Source organism: Pseudoliparis swirei, chromosome 10, assembly GCF_029220125.1.
Source record: "Pseudoliparis swirei isolate HS2019 ecotype Mariana Trench chromosome 10, NWPU_hadal_v1, whole genome shotgun sequence".
Lineage (NCBI taxonomy): Eukaryota > Metazoa > Chordata > Actinopteri > Perciformes > Liparidae > Pseudoliparis > Pseudoliparis swirei.
The window spans coordinates 17,214,196-17,240,264 of NC_079397.1; the positions used below are offsets into that span (position 1 = coordinate 17,214,196).

At 47.7% G+C, this 26,069-nt stretch overlaps 1 protein-coding gene across 1 annotated transcript; it reads left to right on the forward strand.

Annotated features, from left to right (window-relative positions):
* The first annotated feature begins 1,192 nt into the window (after nt 1–1,192).
* On the forward strand, nt 1,193–4,457 carry LOC130200287 (NXPE family member 3-like). Its single transcript, XM_056424437.1, has 4 exons — nt 1,193–1,860; nt 2,650–2,720; nt 3,520–3,723; nt 3,806–4,457. The coding sequence occupies exons 1-4, from the start codon at nt 1,538–1,540 to the stop codon at nt 4,357–4,359; spliced, it is 1,152 nt and encodes a 383-aa protein (XP_056280412.1). The 5' UTR covers nt 1,193–1,537; the 3' UTR covers nt 4,360–4,457.
* Nucleotides 4,458–26,069: the final 21,612 nt, after the last annotated feature.

Below are 26,069 nucleotides of genomic sequence, written 5' to 3' on the forward strand. Positions count from 1 at the left end.
CTCCTGGCCTCCTCCTCCTGGCCTGAAACTCCTCCTCTTCCAGCTCTGATCTCCTGGCAGCAGACGAGTGTCGCGGCCCACAGCAGCTTCACCATCCTCCCGGGGAGGAGAGAGGGGCGGTGGCGTGTCGGGGATCAGCTGGAGGTCCTTATACAAACCTCTGACCTCCAGGGTCGTCCCAGGAAGTCCGGGGGGGACTTCCTGCTCGCCCGGCTGCACAACAGGACGCTGGAAGCGGGTGTTGCCGGGCAGGTTGTGGATCACCTGAACGGCAGCTACTCGGCCGTCTTCTCTTTGCTCTGGGAAGGAGACGCTCAGGTGGAGGTGACGGAGACGATTTAATGTTCATGTGTTGCTCAGGGGAGATATTTACATATTTTGTTGGGGCACATTTTTGCCCCACTGTCTGAACTCCAGAGGCATTTCAAAATAAATTGGGGCACTTTTTGAAACTTGTGAAATAACATTTAACCTTTGTTCAAAAATAATAAATATTCTTATTTTGTGATGGGGTGGCAAAGTTTGGACCCAAGCGCAGCAGGAAGGGTTTCTCAAAAACAAGGTTTATTTACTAGGATCGAGCAGGAGCAGAGACAACAACGATCAGACACCGAACAAGCAGAAAGACACCGACTAAATACACTGGGAACGAGACACAGGTGGAGACAGACAAGCACAGGGAAGAAGAGCAGGGGAACAGAGGAAACGAGACAGGGACTTCAAAATAAAACAGGAAACACTACATATCCTAACAGATTTAGGCTTACATGAGCAATTATCATAAAAATGGCAATAATAAGATTATTAGTCAATAATAAGATTATTAGGCATTAATAAGACTATTGGGCAATAATAAGACTATTGGGCAATAATAAGACTATTAGGCAGTAGTCTACAGATTCAAAGTGTTTTGTTAGATTTTTTAAAACAAAAAAACAACCTAAAACATAAAACAGACAATCATATTCAATGTTATTCTTATTTATTTGTGGATATTTATTATACATTTCTTTAAACAATTATTAACAATTCCAACTTATTTCTAGTCTAGACATTCAAAGTATTTCTTTGAGATTTTATAAATCAGACAATCATATTCAATTTATTATTTATTTATGTTTATTTCTTGTTCTTACATGTATTAATTTGGTATATTTAATAAGGGACAGTGCACATTAATAAAAACATTTATGGTAATAGTTTGACTGAAGTTTCCAATGAAGGCTCACACATATTGGGGAAATATGACACAGTAGCTAGAGTTATAAGCGTAACTTAAAATAAACAACAACCTCTACATACTCCTTGGTGATAGAAGCAAGGCTCGGTTATTGTGTTGGTTGTGTAGGTTGTGAGTTGGTCAGCTGTTCACGCTAAAATGAGCAGATTACATGAAAGCAGACAAATATAATGGATAGAAAACCCTCTAGGGTTCATCGTGGGACGTCAATGTGGTGTAGAACTTCAAGACATGCGTCTTCATAAATGTGACAGAATGTGGAGCTTCAAGTCGTATTCACGTTATCTGTCTTGATTGATGGGGGTGAACTCTGGTTTATCCAATCAGGTGACTCTGGTCCACCCTAGTGAGGCCATCTCAGTGTTGAAACGGCTGTCCAGAGAAGAGCCGGACAGGATTTACTTCAGGAGCCTCTTCCGCTCAGGCGCTCTCTCTGAAACCACCGTCTGTAACGTCTGCCTCCGGCCAACCGGGCCGATGTGCAACCACACGGACCTCCGGACGGGGGAGCCGTGGTTCTGCTACAAGCCAAAGAACCTGAGCTGTGATGCCAGGATCAACCACCAGTCGGGAGTACGCGACGCACGACTCAAGGCCCAGGAGGTGAAGCTCTTCCAAAGGTGAGGGGCGAAAAGGCATGTGTTGACCCTGAAGAGCTTTAATAATGTACTGATCAAACAAATAGTTGACCCATTGGCCCATTGACCCATGGCCCATTGACCCATTGACTCATTGATCCATTGACCCATTGTACCATTGACCTATTGTACCATTGACCCATTGAACCATTGGCCCACTTACCCTTGGCCCATTGACCCATTGATCCATTGACCCATTGATCCATTAACTCATTGAACCATTGGCCCATTGATCCATTGACTCATTGTACCATTGGCCCATTGTACCATTGACCCATTGACCCATTGGCCCATTGGCTCATTGATCCATTGACCCATGGTACCATTGACCCATTGGCCCATTGGCCCATTGTACCATTGACCCATTGGCCCATTGACTCATTGATCCATTGACCCATGGTACCATTGACCCATTGTACCATTGACCCATTGGCCCATTGATCCATTGACTCATTGTACCATTGACCCATTGTACCATTGACCCATTGACCCAGTGGCCCATTGAACCATTGGCCCACTTAACCATTGGCTCATTGACCCATTGAATCATTGGCCCATTTACCCATTGGCCCATTGGTCCATTGGTCCATTGTTCCATTCATACATTGACCCATTGTGCCATTGTTTCTATGAAGGTAAAATACATTCCCAGTACGGTTAATTGGTTAATCAGCTTTCCAGCATAAAGCAGCTGCCTGTTGCGTCTGATCAAATGTATGTTCTTAATGTTGTCGTGTATTTCTGAGATATGTTGTCTGCGCTTTTCCTCAGAGGTCTTAACTTGAAAGTCTTCATTCGGACTTCTGGACCTTCTAGTGTCACCGTGTTGCCACAGAAAGAAGGTAAAGAGACTCACAGATGCAAACACACAGACTCACAAATGCTCGCAGAACGATTCACAAATACATTCAGTGCACACATAAATGAATTAAGATTTGCTTTTGGATCGCACTGCATTTGTGAGTCTTTCTGTTTGCATTTGTGAGTCTTTGTGTTTGCATTTGTGAATCTTTGTTTTTGCATTTGTGAGTCTCTCTGTGTGCATTTGCAATTATTGAGACTGATCTGACTCCACATCGATGTCCAAGTGTTCTTGAGCAAGACACAGAAACCCCCGGGCGCTTCACTTGCAGACCACTGCTCCTTAATAAATAAGGATGGGTCAAATGCAGAGAAGAACTTTCATTTCTATCTCGATGAATTTGTTGTGGTTCACTCATATGTACGAAGAAAGGTAAGAAAGCTCAGGAAAAAGCATACCTCATTCTTCCGAGCAGCATTCTTCTGAAGAGATGAACAGTAATCAGTCCAATTTGGAAAAGAGTGCTGGGATTATGGAGCATGAGGCTAACAGTTAGGAATGTGGCTTCAGCTTTTAACAGTGTTCCTCGTCTCTCAGGAGTAAGAGATAGAACACAATAATCCTTAGTCTTATATAGCGCTTCTCTTAGTACCCAAAGTCGCTTTACAGAGTCCAGAGTCCAGTAGTCATATACACACAGTCATACCGGTGGTGGTAAGCTACATCAGTAGCCACAGCTGCCCTGGGGCAGACTGACAGAAGCTAGGGTTAGGGTTAGTACCTTGGTTTTGGTCTTTTCATGGGACAAACCCACCCGTATTTTTTTAACTCCCTCTCAGGTCAACTGATGGTGAAGAGCAGCACCATGACATCTGGACCTTCTGGTTATTACTACGGGGGTTTGTGGCGAGCGCTAAGTGGCCCCCCAGTTCGCCAGTTCAACCAGTCTTCCATCGCTGTGTGTCTGAAGGGCAAGGCGGTCTACATATATGGAGACTCCACCATCAGGCAGTGGTTTGACTTCCTCAAGGCGGCCCTACCAGGTAGCCGATCCTCACGGATGTCATGCAACCGTTTGGTTTTGTTCCCACAAAGCTAAACGTGTTCCCCCTGTCATACTTTCAGATCTCAAGGAGTTTGACCTGCACAGCCCGAAACTATCTGGACCGTACATCTTATTGGACTATGGACACAACATCCTGGTGAAGTACCGCTTCCACAGCCCTCCCACCTGGATCGGCTCCATCTTAACCAGCCAACTTCATTACATCGCCAATGAGCTCGATGACTTAATCGGAGGCCCTGAAACAGTCGTAGCTTTTTGCATCTGGGCTCACTTCGGCTCTTTCCCCATGGAGATCTACATCCGGCGGCTGCAGAGCATCCGCAGGGCGGTGGTGCGGCTGCTGAACAGGGCTCCGGACACGCTGGTCGTCATCCGGACCGGGAACCCCAAAGTTTTGACACTTTCCGTGGCGATAAGCAACAGCGACTGGGTCTCGCTGCAGTGCAACAAGGTGCTCAGAGCCGTGTTCAGAGGACTGAACGTTCATCTGATCGATGCCTGGGAGATGACCCTGGCCCACCACCTGCCGCATAACCTCCACCCGCCACCTCCTATCATTGAGAACATGGTAAACCAGCTCTTGTCCTATGTATGTCCCCAGAAGGACGGCTAAATGTTTGTCTCTTGGGGAGTTGAATGTGATGTCGGCACACGTTGAGTTCAAGAAATACTCTCAAGCTCTGTAATAAATATGCAAATAACATAAATCCATCCTCCGCACTTCTTAAGCACACTACTTACCGCTGTATATCTCTGTAATAGGTTTGTGGATGTCACATGTGGCCCCCCCCCCCCCAAGCACCTAAGGATGAGCACACAAGGATGATATTTGGTAATATCTTTTATTCCACTGCAGACTGCCTCTGCTCCCTCGTGCCTCCACCCCTATGCCACCTCATATAGGGCAGAGACGCTCATCAGCTGATCCTCCCCAGCTGAGGCCAATTAGGCCTCTCCCCGCACCTGCAGGGGCTCATTAACGGCCCTCCAAACAGACTCTAGGTCAGCTACTGGATTGAAAAAGAGCAAAATCTCCAAGGGAGAGAAGTTGCCAGGAGGCTTTGGATGTTGTGAGACGACAGCGGCCACTTCCTGTTGTATCGGTGTCCCGACTCGGACTCAGTCCAAGTCAATGGATTCAAGATGGCCGACTAATAGGATCGATCCCGGCTGCAGACACGCCAACGTTAGGAGGGAGAGGAGAGGAGGAGGGGAGACAAGGCTAAGATAAGGAAGGAAAGTAAACACAGAAGGAATAAAGAGGGAGACGTTTGATGGACAGGAAGGAGTAGAGAAGAGAAGATGGAGACGACGGGATGAATGCAGTTGAAGGGTTTTGATGAGTGTGAGCAAAGTCACGTCCGCCTTCTCCTTCTTTCCCTGCTGCATCTCCTCCTTCCCCTCCTTCCCCTCCTCTCTCCTTTCCTTCGCCCCATCGACATGAATAACCACGAGGGTGAAACCAAGGCGGATTCCACTGGTGGGGAGAGAGCTACGTATTGAGAGTGAGAGAGTGTGTGAGTGTGTGCGAGTTTGTGAATGTGTGTGTGTCAGTGTGAGTGTGTGTGTGTCAGTGTTCTGGAAGGATTTCCCAGCATAACTCACGTTCACAATGAGTCACTCAGACTCTCAGGTGAGGGAAGAGAAGTTTTCCTCTCTTGTTTTATGAATGGCAGTGAAGGGAACGAGCGCCCCCTGCAGGAAAGAGAGTGTAAGAGCAGATCTGGTGATCTGATGGTGCCGGTTTGGGGGGGGGGGGGGTCATGTGACCAGATGATCAATAGATGTCATGTGACCAGATGAACAATAGATGTCATGTGACCAGATGAACAATAGATGTCATGTGACCAGGTGAACAATAGATGTCATGTGACTAGATGAACAATAGATGTCATGTGACCAGATGAACAATAGATGTCATGTGACTAGATGAACAACAGATGTCATGTGACCAGATGAACAATAGATGTTATGTGACCAGATGAACAATAGATGTCATGTGACTAGATGAACAATAGATGACATGTGACCAGATGAACAATAGATGTCATGTGACCAGGTGAACAATAGATGTCATGTGACTAGATGAACAGATGTCATGTGACCAGATGATCAATAGATGTCATGTGACCAGATGAACAATAGATGTCATGTGACCAGATGAACAATAGATGTCATGTGACCAGATGAACAATAGATGTCATGTGACCAGATGAACAATAGATGTCATGTGACCAGGTGAACAATAGATGTCATGTGACTAGATGAACAATAGATGTCATGTGACCAGATGAACAATAGATGTCATGTGACCAGATGAACAATAGATGTCATGTGACCAGGTGAACAATAGATGTCATGTGACTAGATGAACAATAGATGTCATGTGACCAGATGAACAATAGATGTCATGTGACTAGATGAACAACAGATGTCATGTGACCAGATGATCAATAGATGTCATGTGACCAGATGAACAATAGATGTCATGTGACCAGATGAACAATAGATGTCATGTGACCAGATGAACAATAGATGTCATGTGACCAGATGAAGAATAGATGTCATGTGACAAGATGAACAATAGATGTCATGTGACCAGATGAACAATAGATGTCATGTGACCAGATGAACAATAGATGTCATGAGACCAGATGAACAATAGATGTCATGTGACCAGATGAACAATAGATGTCATGTGACCAGATGATCAATAGATGTCATGTGACCAGATGATCAATAGATGTCATGTGACCAGATGATCAATAGATGTCATGTGACCAGGTGAACAATAGATGTCATGTGACCAGATGAACAATAGATGTCATGTGACCAGATGAACAATAGATGTCATGAGACCAGATGAACAATAGATGTCATGAGACCAGATGAACAATAGATGTCATGTGACCAGATGAACAATAGATGTCATGTGACCAGATGAACAATAGATGTCATGTGACCAGATGAACAATAGATGTCATGTGACCAGATGAACAATAGATGTCATGAGACCAGATGAACAATAGATGTCATGTGACCAGATGAACAATAGATGTCATGTGACCAGGTGAACAATAGATGTCATGTGACCAGGTGATCAATAGATGTCATGTGACCAGATGAACAATATATGTCATGTGACCAGATGATCAATAGATGTCATGTGACCAGATGATCAATAGATGTCATGTGGCCAGGTGAACAATAGATGTCATGTGACCAGATGAACAATAGATGTCATGTGACCAGATGAACAATAGATGTCATGAGACCAGATGAACAATAGATGTCATGTGACCAGATGAACAATAGATGTCATGTGACCAGATGAACAATAGATGTCATGTGACCAGATGAACAATAGATGTCATGTGACCAGATGAACAATAGATGTCATGAGACCAGATGAACAATAGATGTCATGAGACCAGATGAACAATAGATGTCATGAGACCAGATGAACAATAGATGTCATGTGACCAGATGAACAATAGATGTCATGAGACCAGATGAACAATAGATGTCATGTGACTAGATGAACAATAGATGTCATGAGACCAGATGAACAATAGATGTCATGTGACCAGATGAACAATAGACGTCATGTGACCAGATGAACAATAGATGTCATGAGACCAGGTGAACAATAGATGTCATGTGACCAGATGAACAATAGATGTCATGAGACCAGATGAACAATAGATGTCATGTGACCAGGTGATCAATAGATGTCATGTGACCAGAAGGAATCATTACAGAGTTACATAAACATTCAATGAGAGTGTATGAATAGTTGGTAGTCGGCATGGACCACGATCCAGACCTCTATGATCCAGACCTCCATGATCCAGACCTCTATGATCCAGACCTCCATGATCCATCAGGCAGATGGAGGTAGAGAGGGGGAGTGGGCGGGGCATCAGCAGGGCCATGACATCAGACCCAGCCAGGTCCAATGGACTCTATGAGACGTGAAGTTACAAGGACTCAGGAGAGGAAGCAGAGTTAATAATGTGTGATGGAGAGATGAAAATTCATCCATAAGGAGAGAAGAGGAGAGAGGAGCTCAGTGTATCCTAAGCGTCCATAAGGAGAGAGGAGAGGAGAGAGGAGCTCAGTGTATCCTAAGCGTCCATAAGGAGAGAGGAGAGGAGAGAGGTGCTCAGTGTATCCTAAACATCCATAAGGAGAGAGGAGAGGAGAGAGGAGCTCAGTGTATCCTAAACGTCCATAAGGAGAGAGGAGAGAGGAGCTCAGTGTATCCTAAGCGTCCATAAGGAGAGAGGAGAGGAGAGAGGAGCTCAGTGTATCCTAAGCGTCCATAAGGAGAGAGAGATGAGAGAGGTGCTCAGTGTATCCTAAACATCCATAAGGAGAGAGGAGAGGAGAGAGGAGCTCAGTGTATCCTAAACGTCCATAAGGAGAGAGAGAGAGGAGCTCAGTGTATCCTAAGCGTCCATAAGGAGAGAGGAGAGGAGAGAGGAGCTCAGTGTATCCTAAGCGTCCATAAGGAGAGAGGAGAGGAGAGAGGTGCTCAGTGTATCCTAAACATCCATAAGGAGAGAGTAGAGGAGAGAGGAGCTCAGTGTATCCTAAGCGTCCATAAGGAGAGAGGAGAGAGGAGCTCAGTGTCTCCTAAACATCCATAAGGAGAGAGGAGAGAGGAGCTCAGTGTCTCCTAAGCGTCCATAAGGAGAGAGGAGAGGAGAGAGGAGCTCAGTGTCTCCTAAGCGTCCCCTCAGCCTCTCAGCCTATAGCAGCGTCTCTCGGTCTGGACCAGGTGGACCTGGTTCTGGTCTCACTATAAGACATCAAGAGGAAAGTCTTCTGTCTACATGAGGGGACGGAGTCTGTCTCCAGGACTGAAGGTGGAAGCTGGTTCCATAAAAGAGGAGGAGCTTGATACCTGAAGGCTCTGGCTCCCATTCTACTTTTTAAGACTCTAGGAACTACAAGTCGCCCAGCTTAGTGAGGCAGCTCTCTAGTGGGGCAATATGGTACAACTGTAGGAGCGCGGGAATGAACGAGATGGACAAAGTCACTTTCTTTGGCTGCACACCTCTGTGGCCGTTTATTTCCTCACACAAACATTTCCCCTGTGACACTGACACCTCGTGACCTTTAAACCCCTCGACGCCACCCCGTTGCCCTGGTTACGCTCCCAGCTCTTAAAGGGACCCGGTCACGTATCCTGCACCCCACCCTACTCGTCTTGTGAATTATGTGCTCCCAACAGAGTCCCCTACATACGCCCCCCCAGAATTCACCAAGACTGAAAAACGAAAAAACACACTCATAGTCTCGGGGCCCGAATCAACCGTCCTGCCCGACTCCTTGTTACTGGAGCCGGAATTGGAGGCAGCGGCCGTTGCCGGCAGCTTCTGGGCCTTGCAGCGTGGTGGAAATATAGAGGCGCCGCGGGGGTTCGGCCAACCTTACCGGCTGGTCTAGGTCGAGCTGTGATGGTTTCAGGCGATCAACCAACAATTGCTCCACCTTACCGCCAACGTCGACTTTGAAGGTTTTGTCCCCGGCCTCTAGAACGCGAAACGGTCCTTCGTAGGGCGGTTTAAAGGGCCCATGGCGGCCGTCCTGGCGAATGAAGACGTACTCTGCTGTCTTTAGGCTGGACGGGACGTGTGACTGCGGGAGGCCGTGCTGCGCCGTGGGCACAGGGGTGAACACTCCGGCCTTTTCCAGGAGAGCGGCCCGCTGTTGTGTTGCAGACCACGGGTCTGTGACCTTGGGGATGAACTCCCCAGGAACCCGCAGCGGCTGGCCGTACACCAACTCGGCGGATGAAGCTTGAAGGTCCTCCTTGGGGGCTGTTCTGAGCCCCAACATGACCCATGGGAGCCTGTCCACCCAGCCCCCGTCCTTGAGGCTGGCCCGGAGAGCAGCTTTCATTGAGCGATGGAACCGCTCGCACAACCCATTAGCCTGTGGGTGATAAGCAGTAGTACGGTGGAGCTTCACCCCCAGGCTTTCTGCTACTGCGTTCCAGAGCTCCGACGTGAACTGTGGGCCTCTGTCCGAGGAAACGTCAGCTGGGGCCCCAAACCTGGCGACCCGAGTCCCAATGAACGCTCGAGCCACCTCATCCGATGTCGTTGATGACAGCGGGACGGCCTCTGGCCAACGCGTGGTTCGGTCCACCGTGGTGAGGAGGTGTGTGAACCCTCGGGACGGAGGAAGAGGTCCCACCAGATCCACATCTACATGTGCGAACCTCCTTTCTGGAACTGAGAACTGTGACAATGGGGCTTTTATGTGGCGGTGAACCTTAGCATGTTGACACACCACACAAGTCCCCGCCCATTTTCGCACATCTTTCTTCAAGCCGTGCCAGACAAACTTCGCCGTCACCAACCTCTGCGATGCCTTCTTGCCGGGGTGCGAAAGACCATGAATAGTGTCAAACACTTGCTGTCTCCATCCGGTGGGAATAACCGGTCGTGTCTGACCTGTGGAGACGTCGCAGAGGAGCGTGGTCCCTTTTTCGCCGAATGGAACCTCCTCCAATTGCAGTCCCGTTGTTGCCATCCTCAATTCTTGCACGCCTGGATCCGAAACTTAATCCTCCGCCATTTTAGCATAATCCAGTCCCAAATGAACCGGCCCCACGATAGCTCTTGATAAACAGTCTGCGACCAGGTTATGTTTGCCTGCCACATGTTGAACATCCGTGGTGAATTCGGAGATGAAGGAGAGCTGGCGCTGCTGGCGGCCTGACCGTGGTTCAGCTGTCTTACGCATAGCGAATGTCAATGGCTTGTGATCCACAAAAGCTGTGAACTGTCGAGCCTCTAGCAGGAACCGGAAATGTCGAATGGCAAGAAACAGGCCAAGGAGCTCCCAATCAAAAGTGCTGTACTTTCTCTCGTTAGGACGCAGCTGTCGACTAAAAAAAGCAAGTGGCTGCCATGCCCCTTTCACCCACTGCTCGTACACGGCGCCCACTGCAAAATCTGAAGTGTCAGTGGTGATGGCGATCGGAGCCTCGTTGCCCTTGCCAGAGCAGTCTTGGTATCCCCAAATGCCTGGTCCCGCTCCTCTGTCCAGTCAACCGCTTGTTTGACAGTCTTGCCTTTCAGGGCTTCGAAAAGGGGTCGCATCAACTGTGCTGCCCGGGGGATGAATCGATGGTAAAAGTTTACCATTCCTAAAAACTCCTGCAGTGCCTTCACTGTGAGCGGGCGCTGAAAGTTAGCCACCGCGTCCACCTTCGCTGGAAGGGGAACGGCCCCGTCTTTAGTGATGCGATGTCCAAGGAAGTCAATGGTTGTCAACCCAAACTGACACTTCGCTGGGTTGACGATCAACCCGTGTTGGTTGAGCCGAGCAAACAATATCCGCAGGTGAGACATGTGCTCTGCCCTCGATGAACTGGCAACCAGGATGTCGTCCAGGTAAACAAACAGAAAGGGCCGGTCCCTAAGCACAGTGTCCATGAGGCGCTGGAAAGTCTGTGCTGCATTTTTGAGGCCAAACGGCATCCTCAAAAATTCAAAGAGGCCGAAAGGTGTGATCAGTGCCGTCTTGGGAATATCCAGAGGTTGCACGGGCACTTGATGATAACCCCGAACCAGGTCGACCTTAGAGAACACCACGCTACCGGACAAATGGGCAGAAAAATCCTGGATGTGCGGAACTGGGTAGCGGTCCGGGATCGTTGCCTCGTTGAGCCGGCGATAATCCCCACACGGACGCCACCCACCTCCAGGCTTCGGTGCAACGTGCAGGGGTGACGCCCACGGGCCGTTGGAGCGGCGAATGACGCCCAGGCGATGATGAGCTTTGCCGGGTCCAGGCGCCGGGCCCGGGCATGTACCGGTGGGCCAGTGGTCGAGATGTAATGTTATACCCCATGTTTGACCGTGGAGGATGAGAAGGTGGGTAGTGTGAGGTCCGGGAACTCAGCCAGCAACCGAAGAAACTCATCCGTAGCCGAGAGGCGAGCCAGCCTGGGTGCCTCTGCTCCCCCGAGTGTGCACGGGTAAGAGAAGAAAGTCAAAGCATTAATCAGGCGGCGGCGCTTGACGTCTACCAACAGTCCAGAGGCACACAGGAAATCCGCACCAAGTCAGGGCATGTTCATCTTAGCCGTCACAAAGTCCCAGTGGAAATGCTGCCCCCTGAAACACAGCTGTACGCTCCGTGTCCCAAATGTGCGGATGGAGCTGCCGTTCGCGGCTTCAAGGGGGGGGGGGGGGGGGGCATGTCCGTGAGTCAGCATGTCCACCCGTGATGCCGGCATGACGCTGATCTGCGCGCCCGTATCGCTCAGAAGACGCCGCCCGGAGACGTCGTCATGGAGGAACAGCAGCTGCCCGCTCGGCCGACGCTCATGGCAGCTACTGAGCGCCGGCCCCAGCATTTCCCTTCTTGCTGTAACTGCATGGCGAGCGGCACCGTGTAGCCCTCGGTCCAAACCCTGCGTGGTAATAACACAAGCCGGCGGTTCCCCGTCGTTGACTTGCTTCCGCTGCCGCGACAACCGCTGTCTCCGCTGGTAGCCATGTAGCTAGCGCCGGCTTCTGCACGGCCGCGCAGTGTTGTTGTCCGGCAAGAAAAAACTTACCGGCCTCCTCGGCCGACTCCCGACAATCCGTAATCCTGGAATTGGCCAAAGCTGACCGCACCTGCAAAGGCAGCTGCTGTAGAAACAGTTCCATGAATAAAAACTCGGGCTGGTGTCTCCCGAGGAGCGCCAGCATCTTGTCCATAAGCTCCGCCGGCTTGCTGTCCCGAGGCCGTTCAGTGAGCAGCCGGCGAGCCCGCTCGGTGTCCGGCAGTCCAAACGCCTTCAGCAAGTGTTCTTTCAAAGTGGCGTACTTGTCGCTGAACGGGGGGTTCTCGAGGATGCTCATCGCTCGGCTCGCTGTCGAACTGCCGAGCGCCGCCACGACATAATAATATTTCGTCGAGTCTGCGGTAATGTCTCTGAGTGAGAACTGCGCTTCACCTTGAGCAAACCAGACCGATGCTTGCGTCTCCCAAAACTCCGGCAGCTTAAGCGAAACTGCGTGCGTCGTCATGTTCGTCTCTGGAACCGTCCAGTCGAGCCAGGGTCACCAATGTAGGAGCGCGGGAATGAACGAGATGGACAAAGTCACTTTCTTTGGCTGCACACCTCTGTGGCCGTTTATTTCCTCACACAAACATTTCCCCTGTGACACTGACACCTCGTGACCTTTAAACCCCTCGACGCCACCCCGTTGCCCTGGTTACGCTCCCAGCTCTTAAAGGGACCCGGTCACGTATCCTGCACACCACCCTACTCGTCTTGTGAATTATGTGCTCCCAACAGTGTCCCCTACACTACAATATTAGTTACACGACACTTATTTAGCCTCATATTATACTGGTAACATGTCCACTCTGTTACTGATACAAGACATTTTTCTAGCTTCGGATTAATCTCTTAGACCGTTAAATAAGTTACACACATCGTTATGAACTGATGGAGCTCATTCTTCTTGACTTATATTAGCGTTTATTTACATAATGAATGATGTAAAAAGGGGGATTGTTAATATTAATCTGAATTATTGAATTGGACTGTCCTGTCCAGGTCCCTTCAAACCTCAGAATCAACAGCACGAAGCATATGTGCCTGATAAGAAATATTATGCCTGCCTCTCAAAGTTTACATGGGAACAGGAGTAAAACGACACCGTGTCAGAGAAGCTACGTTTATTATCACCAGGAGGACAAAGTGTTTGGGTAACCTCTGGGCTGGTTAACGAGTTGTATGGGTTAATTATAAAGGACTGCAGTGTCTGAATGTGAAAGAATGCGTCATGTCAAACAGATAATAATAATAATACATTCATTTTATAAGGCGCCTTTCAAGGCACTCAAGGTCGCCGTACAACATATTTAAAAATGGACACAATTAAAAAGCAGAACAGTTAAAAAGCAGAACAGTTAAAAAGCAGAACAGTCTGCAGCAGAGCAACCAAGAGGGGAACAGGTCAGCCATAGGCCTGCCTGAAAAGGTGAGTTTTGAGGTGAGTTTTGAATAAAATGATAGAGTCAATGTTTCTGATGTCAGGGGGGAGAGAGTTCCATAGGCGAGGGGCAGAGCGGCTGAAGGCTCGTGACCCCGTGGTGGACAGACGAGCTGGGGGTCAGGTTGATGGAGGAGGCCGACCTGAGAGACCGGGTGGGGATGTTGATATGGAGGAGGTGAGACAGGTATGGAGGGGCGAGGTCGTGGATGGCCTTGAATGCATGGAGCAGGATCTTAAAGTCAATGCAGTGTTTGATGGGAAGCCAGTGGAGTTGTTGTAGAACAGGGGTGATGTGACTGATGGAAGGGGTTTTGGTGATGATGCGGGCAGCAGCGTTCTGGACCAGTTGGAGCTTATGGAGGAGTTTGTGGGGGAGACCAAAGAGGAGGGAATTGCAATAATCCAAGCGGGAGGTGACAAGAGAGTGGACCAGGATTGCGGTGCTGTTGGGTGTGAGTGAAGGGCGGAGGCGGTTGATATTCCGGAGGTGGAAGTAGGCAGACCGGATGTGGTGTTGATGTGAGTGTGGATTGACAGTGTGCTGTCGAGGACGACACCCAGACTCTTAGCCTGAGGGGAGAGGGAGACCGAGGAGTTGTCTATTGTAAGGGTGGAACTGGGATGCTTGGTGAGAGTGGACTTGGAGCCAATGAGGACAACCTCGGTTTTATTGCTGTTCAAATTTGAGGAAGTTTGAGGTGAATAGATAGAGGCCACGCTGTCTTCTGATTGGTCGTTGAACCGATGATGGAAAGGAAGTTGACTGGATTAAGTTTGATCCTTAACACTGAGAGCCGAGGGAGGATCTCAAGGAATAACCTTCAGCACAACAAGGTGTTCATTTATTTATTTTATATATATATGTTTTAATCCAGGACCAGAGTAAGAGCTGCACTGAAGATGAAGGTGAAGACTTACCTGATCATGAAGGTCCATCCATGGAGAAGAAGAAGGCTCTTTGCCATCGTCCTCCTTCTGGCTGTCTTCGTCTTCGCGCTCTGCTTCATGGACGTCCTGGAGGTAAAGCACTCGGTTTTAATGTTTTATAGTATTCAGCTTTTTTTGGATATGGCTTTGAAATGTGTGCCAGAGTTCTTCATTGAATAGAATAATTAGAATTGACATTCAATAGTTTTTTCTCTCAGTCCAGCGATTTGACTTGCTGACAGCAGCAGATCCTGTAGAATAAAAGCTGGCAGTATTCTATTCCTCAAAATAAATATAATAATATATCCTATATTGACCAAGCACCGGACCTGGGGGGGGGGGGGGGGCTCTCTCCCCAGACTCACCGACCTGTCGTTCCTCAAATCCCAAATCAGAACCCAACTGTTCACGACTGCTTTTACTTTCTGGATTGTGTTATCTCCGTTCTTATTTGCTTTTATCTATTGTTGTTATTGTAATTTTAGTTATTTTTTTTGTATCGCTTCCAGGATGTTTTAATCGTGACCTAAAGCGTCTTTGAGTACAACGAAAAGCGTCAGAGAAATGTTGTACATTATTATGTATATTTATCCATTTGGGAAATTCTCTGCATTTGACCCATACTCAGATATTAAGGAGCAGTGTGTGTGTGTGTGTGTGTGTGTGTGTGTGAAAACTCTCACAGATTTGAGCAAAACTTGGATTTCATGAAACAAAACCTTGAAAGCACACACACAATATGTTTCTACTTTAACATTCACTTTCTTGCCTTGTGTAAAAACACAAAAGTATTGTAAAAGTTTCCCCCCCCATTAGTCTGTTGCTATAATTAAATAATATTAAAATCATGGCCCTTTTACTTTATCGTGTTTATTTATTGTTACAGCTGTATATTGTTTGACACCATCTCTCTCTGACAGTTTCAGCCTAAAGTCAACGCCCCATCTTCAACCATATTGTTATAATCATATGTTACCTGTCGTTGGCAGAAGGACATGGGCACCTCTGACGTGTATGCCCAGTTTTACGGGTTACTTTCAAAGCACTGCAGAGACTGAATGTGATAGAATGCGTCATTTAAAACGAAAGGGGGGGGGGGGGCCAGCGGGGCCACGCCGTCTTCTGATTGGTCGTTAAACCGATGATGGAAAGGAATCTGACTGGATTAAGTTAAGACTGAGAGCCAAGGGAGGATAACACAACTGAGTTCAAGTAATAATGCAGTGTGCATTTTCTACCTGTGAGGCGAGACTACTGACTACTTGGATCCTGCTAAGTATCTTCTTAAAACTAGTTAAATCTGCTAAATTACTGTAGTGTTTGTTGTTTAAAGCTGCTAGATTGTTAGTCTGTCCTGTTTTAAGGAGTTGTTTTGGTAGAGAGGTGTGTCCTGAGTTCCGACACCTGAATCTTCACTGATTGGACGAGCGCTCATCACCTGGTTTCTATTGACCGTCATTTGAATTCCAAAGGCCAAGGGGAGGTGTCAACGCAGCTGGAGGTAATTGGCACCAACTTGGGCTCATAACCGGATCTGGTCTTCAGCGTCAGCGTCGGACGAAGACTCGGAGGACAAAGACATAGGAGTCTTCCGTTGGAGTCTTCGGGGGTGGCTGAGTATTTCCCCATTTTTTGAATATGTGTGTCTTTTCCAAACCTGTGCGTATCTCTACTCGTAGTTACTATAGGACTCGTTCATTCATGTACCGGAACCCCTCCTCTGTTATCCTTCCCACCCGTTCTACTCACACCCAGCACCTTGTCACGGGAGGCCTCTGGAACTGTCAGTCAGCCAACCGCAAGACCGATTTCATCTCTGGCTTTGCCATGGAGCAGTCGCTTGACTTCCTGGCTCTCACTGAGACCTGGATCACAGCAGACAACACGTCTACCCCGGCTGCTCTCTCCTCTGCCTTCTCCTTCAGCCACACACCTCGACCCTCTGGTCGGGGTGGAGGTGCAGGTTTACTCATCTCACCCACATGGTGTTTCTCTCCCTACCTTCCACTCTTTATCCCACTGACTTTTGAGTTCCATGCTGTGATGGTTACTCATCCGGTTCAACTTCACATTGTTGTTCTCTACCGTCCCCCTGGTTCTTTGGGAGATTTCTTGGAAGAGCTAGACGCCCTCCTATCGAACTTCTCGGAACACGGCCCCCCGCTCATCCTTCTGGGTGACTTCAACATCCAGACAGAGAAGTCATGTGATCTTTTATTCTTACTGTCTTCCTTTAACCTCTCACTCAGTCCCTCCCCTCCCACTCACAAAGCCGGCAACCACCTTGACTATATTCTCACTAGAAACTGCTCTACCTCTAACCTCACTGTGACTCCTCTCCATGTCTCTGACCACTTCTTCATCTCTTACTCTCTCACTCTCTGGTACTGACAACCCACCCATATCTACAGACTCTGCACCTGTACGCCGCAACATTCGCACCCTCTGTCCCTCCTCTCTTGCCTCCTCTGTCCTATCTGCTCTCCCCTCAACTGACTGCTTCTCACTCATGCATCCTAACTCTGCCACAGACACTCTCCTCTCTTCTCTGTCTTCATCTCTTGATTCTCTTTGTCCTTTTAAGACACGACCGGTTCGGAAATCCTCTCCGGCTCCGTGGTTGTCAGACTCGGTGCGCCGAGAGAGCCACCCCATAGCAACGGAAAGGAAATGGCGCAAATCGAATGAAGCGGATGACTTGCTCTTCTATCAATCTCTCCTCTCCTCATTCTCTGCCTCTATCTCTGCAGCCAAAAGCTCTTTCTACCTGACCAAAATTCAGTCTTCCTTCTCTAACCCCAAAAAACTCTTCTCTATCTTTTCCAACCTCCTTGATCCCCCCTGTCCCCCTCCTCCTGCCACCCTTTTGCCGAGCCACTTTGTCGACTACTTTACAAACAAGATAGACGACATACGCTCCTCCTTTACTAATCCATCTTCTATCACTTCACCAACATTAACTTCTTCATCCCCCTCTCTTTCCTCTTTCACCCCCTTGTCTCCCAATCAAGTTCTTAGCTTGGTGACCTCCGCCCGACCGACCACCTACGCCCTTGACCCCGTCCCGTCTCCCATTTTCCAGGCTATTGCTCCTGACCTTCTGTCCTTTCTCACCCATCTTATTAACAGCTCCCTCTCAACTGGCTGTTTCCCTAACTCTCTGAAGGAGGCGAGAGTCAACCCTCTCCTGAAGAAACCCACATCGACCCGTCTGAAGTCAGCAACTACAGACCGGTCTCTCTTCTTCCTTTTCTCTCCAAAACTCTGGAGCGAGCCATCTTTAACCAAGTGTCCTCCTATCTCCACAGTAACAGCCTTCTTGACCCTCACCAGTCTGGATTCAAGGCCGGCCACTCAACAGAGACTGCCCTCCTTGCTGTCTCTGAGCAGCTTCACACTGCTAGATCAGCCTCTCTCTCCTCTGTCCTTATCCTTCTAGACCTTTCTGCAGCATTTGACACCGTGAACCACCAGATCCTGATCTCTTCTCTTCAGGATCTGGGGATCTCAGGCACTGCACTCGCACTTTTCTCTTCCTACCTTAACGACCGCACTTACCGGGTAACGTGGAGAGGATCTGTGTCTGATCCTTGTCCTCTCACTACTGGGGTTCCTCAAGGCTCCGTCCTGGGTCCCCTGCTCTTCTCTCTGTACAAACTCTCTCTCTGTCATTCGTTCGCATGGCTTCTCCTACCATAGCTATGCTGACGACACCCAACTGATCTTCCTCTTCCACCGTCCGAAACACAGGTGGCGGCACGAATCTCTGCCTGTCTGACCGACATCTCTCAGTGGATGTCTGCTCACCACCTGAAAATCAACCCTGACAAGACCCAGCTACTATTCCTTCCAGGGAAAGGCTCCCCCACCCATGACCTGACTACCACCTTCAACAGCTCTGTGTTGTCCCCTACCCTGACTGCCAGGAACCTCGGGGTGACACTAGACAGTCAACTCTCCCTGACAGCCAACATCGCTGCGACGACGCGTTCCTGTAGGTACATGCTGCACAACATCAGGAGAATACGGCCTCTTCTTACTCAGAAGGCGGCACAGGTTCTGGTCCAGGCTCTGGTCATCTCACGCCTAGACTACTGCAACTCCCTCCTGGCTAGTCTAACTGCTAAGGCCATCTGACCTCTGCAGCTCATCCAGAATGCAGCAGCTCGACTGGTCTTCAGCCTCCCGAAGTTCACCCACACCACTCCGCTCCTCCGCTCTCTCCACTGGTTACCGGTGGCTGCCCGCATTCGCTTCAAAACACTGGTTCTGGCGCCGTGCTCTGAACGGATCGGGCCCCCGTACATCCGGGATATGGTCACACCGTACACCCGCGTTCGCTCCGCTCCGCCGCAACAGCCAATCGACTTGTGACTCCTGCACCTCGAGCTAATCACTCTACATCCAGACTGTTTGCTGTCCTGGCTCCTCAGTGGTGGAACAAGCTCCCCACTGACATCAGGACAGCAGAAAGTCTCTACATCTTCCGTCGGAGACTGAAAACACACCTTTTCCGACTATATCTGGAGTAAAACACAGATTTGCACTTCATGTGGCACTTAAATAGCTCTTACTTATGGTACTTTTGTCGTTCAACTATGTTGAGGAAATGTTACTTCCTGTATTCTTGTTGTTCTTAGTTTGTACTCTTGGTTGAAATGCACTTATTGTAAGTCGCTTTGGATAAAGGCGTCTGCTAAATGACATGTAATGTAATGTAATGTAATAATGTGATGGAATGTGTCGACGGTTGGGAAAAGATGACTCGGGACGGCAAAGTGAAATTCAAAACAAAGTTGATTTATTTATACTACCGTTCAAAAGTTTGGGATCACCCAGACAATTTCGTGTTTTCCATGAAAACTCAAACTTTTATTTATCAAATGAGTTGCAAAATGTATAGAAAATATAGGCAAGACATTGACAAGGTTAGAAATAATGATTTGTATTTGAAGTATTAATTTTTTTCTTCAAACTTTGCTTTCGTCAAAGAATGCTCCTTTTGCAGCAATTACAGCATTGCAGACCTTTGGCATTCTAGCTGTTAATTTGTTGAGGTAATCTGTTGAAATGTCACCCCACGCTTCCTGAAGCACCTGCCACAAGTTGGATTGGCTTGATGGGCACTTCTTGCGGACCATACGGTCAAGCTGCTCCCACAACAGCTCAATGGGGTTGAGATCTGGTGACTGGCCACTCCATTACAGCCAGCAAGCTGCCTGCTTCTTCCCTCAATAGTTCTTGCACAATGTGGAGGTGTGCTTTGGGTCATTGTCCTGTTGGAGGAGGAAATTGGCTCCAATCAAGCGCTGCCCACAGGGTATGGCATGGCGTTGCAAAATGGAGTGATAGCCTTCCTTATTTAAAATCCCTTTTACCTGGTACAAATCTCCCACTTTACCAGCACCAAAGCAGCCCCAGACCAAAAAGTCAAATGGCACATTGGAGCACCATCTGTGCCATTTGACTTTTCTCATGTACCAAACCATTTCTTTCTTTTCACTTTTACTTTAGGTGTTTAATACATCATTCTGTGGCTTTAAAACAGTAAACCAAAGATAAAAAAACGATCAAACAAAGTGGTGCTGTGCGCGTGTGTGCTGCGCGTAAAGCCGGTTTCTGGATCTGTCACAGCGCAGCTGTTGCCCGCGCAGATACCCCCGCCGGGGAAGGGTGGATTTAAAAAAACGACACGTCATTGAAATCCTTAGAGCCAATAGAATCGATTGGAACCAAGAAAGACAAGATTGACAGCACTGTAAGCCAATAGAAGACAGAAAGGCGTCGCCATATTTCAAATGTGAAATCCGATTCGCTGAAATTTAACTTCCTGACAGCGGACTATGACGCTTCCCCAATAGTCCGTCTGTTTTTTAAAGGGACCTACACACACACGGAAGCCATGCCAGCTGCAATTCATGGGAGAAAATCCTTTTTTTCTTCTTCTCAAGAACAAAAGTAAGTTGAATTTGCTGAATGTAAAGCTATGAAGCGATCAATATTTCTGTGTTCTTTGGCTTATATCTCCGTGATACTTTGGTGCAGAAGGATTCTGTAAAGATATTTAGAATCTGTGTGAAGTCCTCTTGCTTTCTAACGGTTTTTTGAACGATAGCACGAAGCTACATGTCGCTAGTTCCGGAAACGTTTTGAGTGGGCCGACTACTGCCACAATTATGATAAAGATATTTGTACTTTTATTTCAGTTGACTTTTCCCAGCTGCTCCTGAACGCATCATCTCACTCTTCCGGTAAGCTATGGTTGCCAGCTCAACAGCGAGCATGACTTCTTCTTCTCTCCCTCCCGCTCCCTCTTGCTCAGTGTGTCTCATGTATAGTTAAACCCTCTGCCTCCCTTAATGATAACGATACATGCAACAAGTGTAGTTTATTTGCAGGTTGGAGGCAGGTCTAAGTGGGTTAGATTAGGGATGGGCGATATGGCCTAAAATCCATATTGCGATATACATTATAGCTATTGCGATAACGATATATATCACGATATATACTGTAAATCATAATAGAACCATTTAGATGATGATGCGTTGATGCCGGTCGCAGCTCGTGGCTCTTTTTAAATTTCGCGGGTCGCGGACGATGCGTTGCAGACGGTTGCAGCTCGTTGTCACGGTCGCGACCGTGTCACCGGGCTTGACGCGGTGGGGGGCGTGGCTTCGGACTCCGCTGCCGCGCACACACCGGCAAGCAATCACAAATCAACGGGACTATAAGAACCCCAGCTTGACACCCACGAGTTGTGGGATCATTGTACTATTGTCACATGCGTTATTGTTATACGTAATGTACACCCGCCAGAGGATTACTCGTTCCGTCAGCAGCCAGCCGATCATCCGTCTGCCTAGTGCCTACCCGTTCCTGCCTCGCCTCCGCGATCACCGCCTCCCCGCTGGGTCCACATCCGCTGGGTCCACATCCTGTACACATCGTGACACTCGTGGCACTTTATATTTCATGGTCATGGATAGATCGCGTCAAACATGCAATATCGCGATAGAGCAATATAACTAAGATCTCTATCGTAGGCCATTTTTTATCGTTTATATCGTATATCGTTTATATCGCGCATTCCTAGGTTAGATGCACGGCTCCGCGCTATCGAAGCTCAGACAGCTATGCTAGTTAGCCCGCCCTCTCCCGTAGCCGGCGCGGAGCTACAGTCAGCTGCTAGCTGTTCTCCGGTGGTAACCGAGCAGCCGGATGGTTGGGTAACTGTTCCAGGAGTAGTAAGTCTACACAGAAGCCCGCTGTGCACCAACCACTATACGTTTCCAACCAGTTTTCCCTGCTCAGCGACACACCCGCTGAGGAACACACCCTGGTTATCGGGAGCTCTATAGTCAGGAACGTGAAAATAGCGAAGCCACGGACCAGAGTCGTGTGCCTCCCGGGGGCCAGAGCGGGCGACGTGGAGTCTTGTTTGAAGCTGCTGGCTAAGGACAAGCGGAGATACAGTCAGATTGTAATACACGCCGGTGGTAATGACGCCCGAGCCCGTCGGTCGGAAGTCACTAAAATTAATGTGGAATCGGTGTGTGCTTATGCCAAGACGTTGTCGGACACCGTAATTTTCTCTGGCCCTCTCCCAAATTTGCAGACAGACGAATTGTATAGCCGAATGTCGCTTTTCAACCGCTGGCTGTCGAGGTGCCCAGCGAATAATGTGGGCTACGTAGACAACTGGAAGACTTTCTGGGGAAAACCTGATCTGATGAGGAGAGACGCATCCATCCCACGTTGGACGGAGCGCCTCATTTCTGCGAATATGACCAAGTTGATCACGGACTTAATCCATGACAACCCAGGGTTCAGATCAGGAACCGGGAGCAGAGTTGTAGTTTAACACCCTTCTCTGCTCTTCCATTCGAGCAGTTACCCACCCATGACTTTAGAGTAGAGACTGTGTCTGTCCCACGGCCACTTCAATTAAATAAATCAAAAGTAAGCAGAAGAGGAGTCGTACACAATAACCTTATACAAGTTAACACCATTATTTCAGCAGTGCAACAAAATAGGTCTATTAAATGTGGTCTCCTAAATATTCGATCTCTGTCATCTAAAGCTGTGTTACTAAATGATTTAATATCAGATAATCTCATTGATTTATGTTGCCTAACTGAAACCTGGCTGAGCCATGAAGAATATGTCTGCCTGATTGAATCGACTCCTCCAAGTCATATTAATACTCACATTCCTCGAGGCACCGGTCGAGGAGGTGGAGTAGCAGCCATCTTTGAATCGAGCCTATTAATTAATCCTCAACCAAAATTACACTACACCTCATTTGAAAGCCTTGTTCTTAGTCTTTCACATCCAACCTGGAAAACACTACAGCCAATTCGATTTGTGATTCTGTACCGGCCACCAGGTCCATATTCAGAGTTTATATCTGAATTCTCAGAATTTATATCAAGTTTGGTTCTTAAACCGATAAAGTTATTATTGTTGGAGATTTTAATATCCATGTGGATGTTGATAATGATTGCCTTAGTGCTGCATTCATCTCCTTGTTGGACTCGATTGGCTTCTGTCAGAGAGTACAGAAACCCACTCACAGCTTTGGCCACACGCTTGATCTTGTTCTTACTTATGGCGTTGACATTGAGCATTTGAACGTCTTCCCACAGAATCCTCTTCTGTCAGACCACAACCTCATAACTTTTGAATTTATACTACCGGAGTGTACTCCGTTAGTCCAAAGTTTCTACACCAGATGTCTAACTGACAGTGCTGTAGCTAAATTTAAAGAAGCGATTCCTTCTGTATTTGATTCGATACCACGTCTCAATATAACAGAGGACTCCTGGTCTAACTTTAGTCCGTCCCAGATTGATCATCTTGTTGACAGTGCCACAGGCTCTCTGAGAATGACACTGGACTCGATAGCCCTCTGAAGAAGAAGACAGTGAGGAAGAGGAGGTTTGCTCCTGGTATAACCCTCAGACCCGCAAACTGAAGCAACGTCACGAAAGCTTGAACGCATATGGCGTTGAACTAATCTCAAGAATCCCGCTTAGTTTGGCGAGATAGTCTTAAAACATATAAGAAGGCCCTCCGTAATGCCAGAGCAGCCTATTACTCATCAGTAATAGAAAAATAAAACAACCCCAGGTTTCTCTTCAGCACTGTAGCCAGGCTGACAGAGAGTCACAGCTCTGTGGAGCCGAGCATTCCTATAAACCTTAGTGGTAATGACTTTATGAACTTCTTTAATGAAAAGATTTTAACTATTAGGGACAAGATTAATATTCTCTTGCCCATAACCAGTGCCAATCTGTCCTCAAGTGGAATGGCCTTGGAAACCGCTGTATGCCCTGGTGTATATTTGAAGGGCTTTTCTCCCATCAACCGTGACCAATTATCTTCAACGGTTTCTACTTCTAACACGTCTACCTGTCTCTTGGACCCCATCCCGACGAGGCTGCTTAAAGACGTTTTGCCTTTAATTGGCAGCTCTCTATTAGATATTATCAATGTGTCTCTGCTAACAGGCCACGTACCACACCCCTTCAAGGTGGCTGTTATTAAACCTCTCCTGAAGAAGCCCACTCTGGATCCAGAGGTGTTGGCTAACTACAGACCGATCTCTAACCTCCCTTCCTCTCCAAGATCCTTGAGAAAGTGGTCGCAAATCAGTTGTGCGACTTTCTACATCATAATAGTTTATTTGAGAAATTTCAATCAGGATTTAGAAAACACCACAGCACCGAGACGGCACTGGTGAAAATTACAAATGACCTCTTAATGGCAGCAGATAAAGGACTCCTCTCTGTCCTGGTCTTGTTAGACCTTAGTGCTGCATTCGACACCATTGACCATGACATCCTGTTACAGAGACTGGAGCAGTCGATTGGCATTTCAGGCACGGCACTAATTTGGTTTAAATCCTATTTATCAGATCGATCTCAGTTTGTATTTGTAAACGATGACGCCTCGATAACCACCAACGTTAATCACGGATTTCCACAAGGTTCTGTGCTTGGACCAATTTTATTGCTTCCTTTGGGCAATATTATCAGGAAACACTCCATAAACTTTCATTGTTATGCAGATGATACTCAACTATATTTATCGATAAAACCAGAGGAGAGCAACCAACTCGGTAAAATTCAAGCATGTCTTAAAGACATAAAAACATGGATGACCTGCAACTTCTTGATGTTAAACTCAGACAAAACCGAAGTAATTTTAATCGGCCCTGAGCACCTCAGAGATCAATTATCTGGTGATGTGGATTCTGTAGACGGCATTGCCCTGGCATCCAACACCACTGTAAAGAATCTTGGCGTTATCTTTGATCGACTTGTCCTTTAACTCCCACGTAAAGCAAATCTCAAGGACTGCATTCTTTCATCTACGTAATATTTCAAAATCAGGCACATCTTGTCTCAAAAGATGCAGAAAAATTGGTTCACGCGCTTGTTACTTGAGACTGGATTACTGCAACTCCTTATTATCAGGCTGCTCTAATAAATCTCTTAGGTCCCTCCAGTTGATCCAGAATGCTGCAGCTCGTGTTCTCAATAAAACTAAGAAAAGAGATCACATCACTCCTGCACTAGCTGCTCTGCACTGGCTCCCAGTAAAATCAAGAATCACTTTTAAAATTCTTCTCTTAACCTACAAAGCCTTGATTGGTGATGCTCCATCATATCTTAAGGAGCTTGTAGTACCATATTGCCCACTAGAGCTACGCTCACTAAATGCGGGACTACTTGTAGTTCCTAGAGTCTTAAAACGTAGAATGGGAGCCAGAGCCTTTAGTTATCAAGCTCCTCTTTTATGGAACCAGCTTCCAATTTCAGTCCGGGAGGCAGACACGGTCACCTCGTTTAAGAGTAGACTTAAGACCTTCCTCTTTGACAGAGCTTATAGTTAGGGCTGAATCAGGTTCACCTGGTCCAGCCCTTGATATGCTGCTATAGGCTTATAGCTGCCGGGGACGTTAGGATGCACTGAGTACCTATCTCCTCTTTTTCTCTCCTTAAGGATGAATTTTCATCTCTCAATCACACGTTACTAACTCTGCTTTCTGGCCGGAGTCCTTTTGACTTCACGTCTCATGGGGTCATCGGACCCTATGAGACGGCATAGATCCTATCTGCCTGATGGATCGTCTGGGTCGTGGAATTCCTGCTCCTGACTACGCCACTGTCCTGTTGAGACTCCGCCCACTGTTGAGACTCCGCCCACTCCTCCTCCCCACCGCCCTCTGCCTGATGGATCGTGGAGGTCTCCATCGTGGAATATGCCTACTATGAACTATTCATACACTCTGTCATATTCATTGAATGTATTTTAACTCAAAATCTGTCCTTCTGTACACATTACATCTATTGCATCTGTCCATCCTGGAGAG

Coding starts and splice junctions, on each gene's coding strand:
- LOC130200287 (XM_056424437.1), top strand. CDS start 1,538: ATGGGGGTGAACTCTGGTTTATCCAATCAGGTGACTCTGGTCCACCCT. Junction 1,861..2,649: donor GAGGTGAAGCTCTTCCAAAG/GTGAGGGGCGAA, acceptor GCTTTTCCTCAG/AGGTCTTAACTTGAAAGTCT. Junction 2,721..3,519: donor CGTGTTGCCACAGAAAGAAG/GTAAAGAGACTC, acceptor ACTCCCTCTCAG/GTCAACTGATGGTGAAGAGC.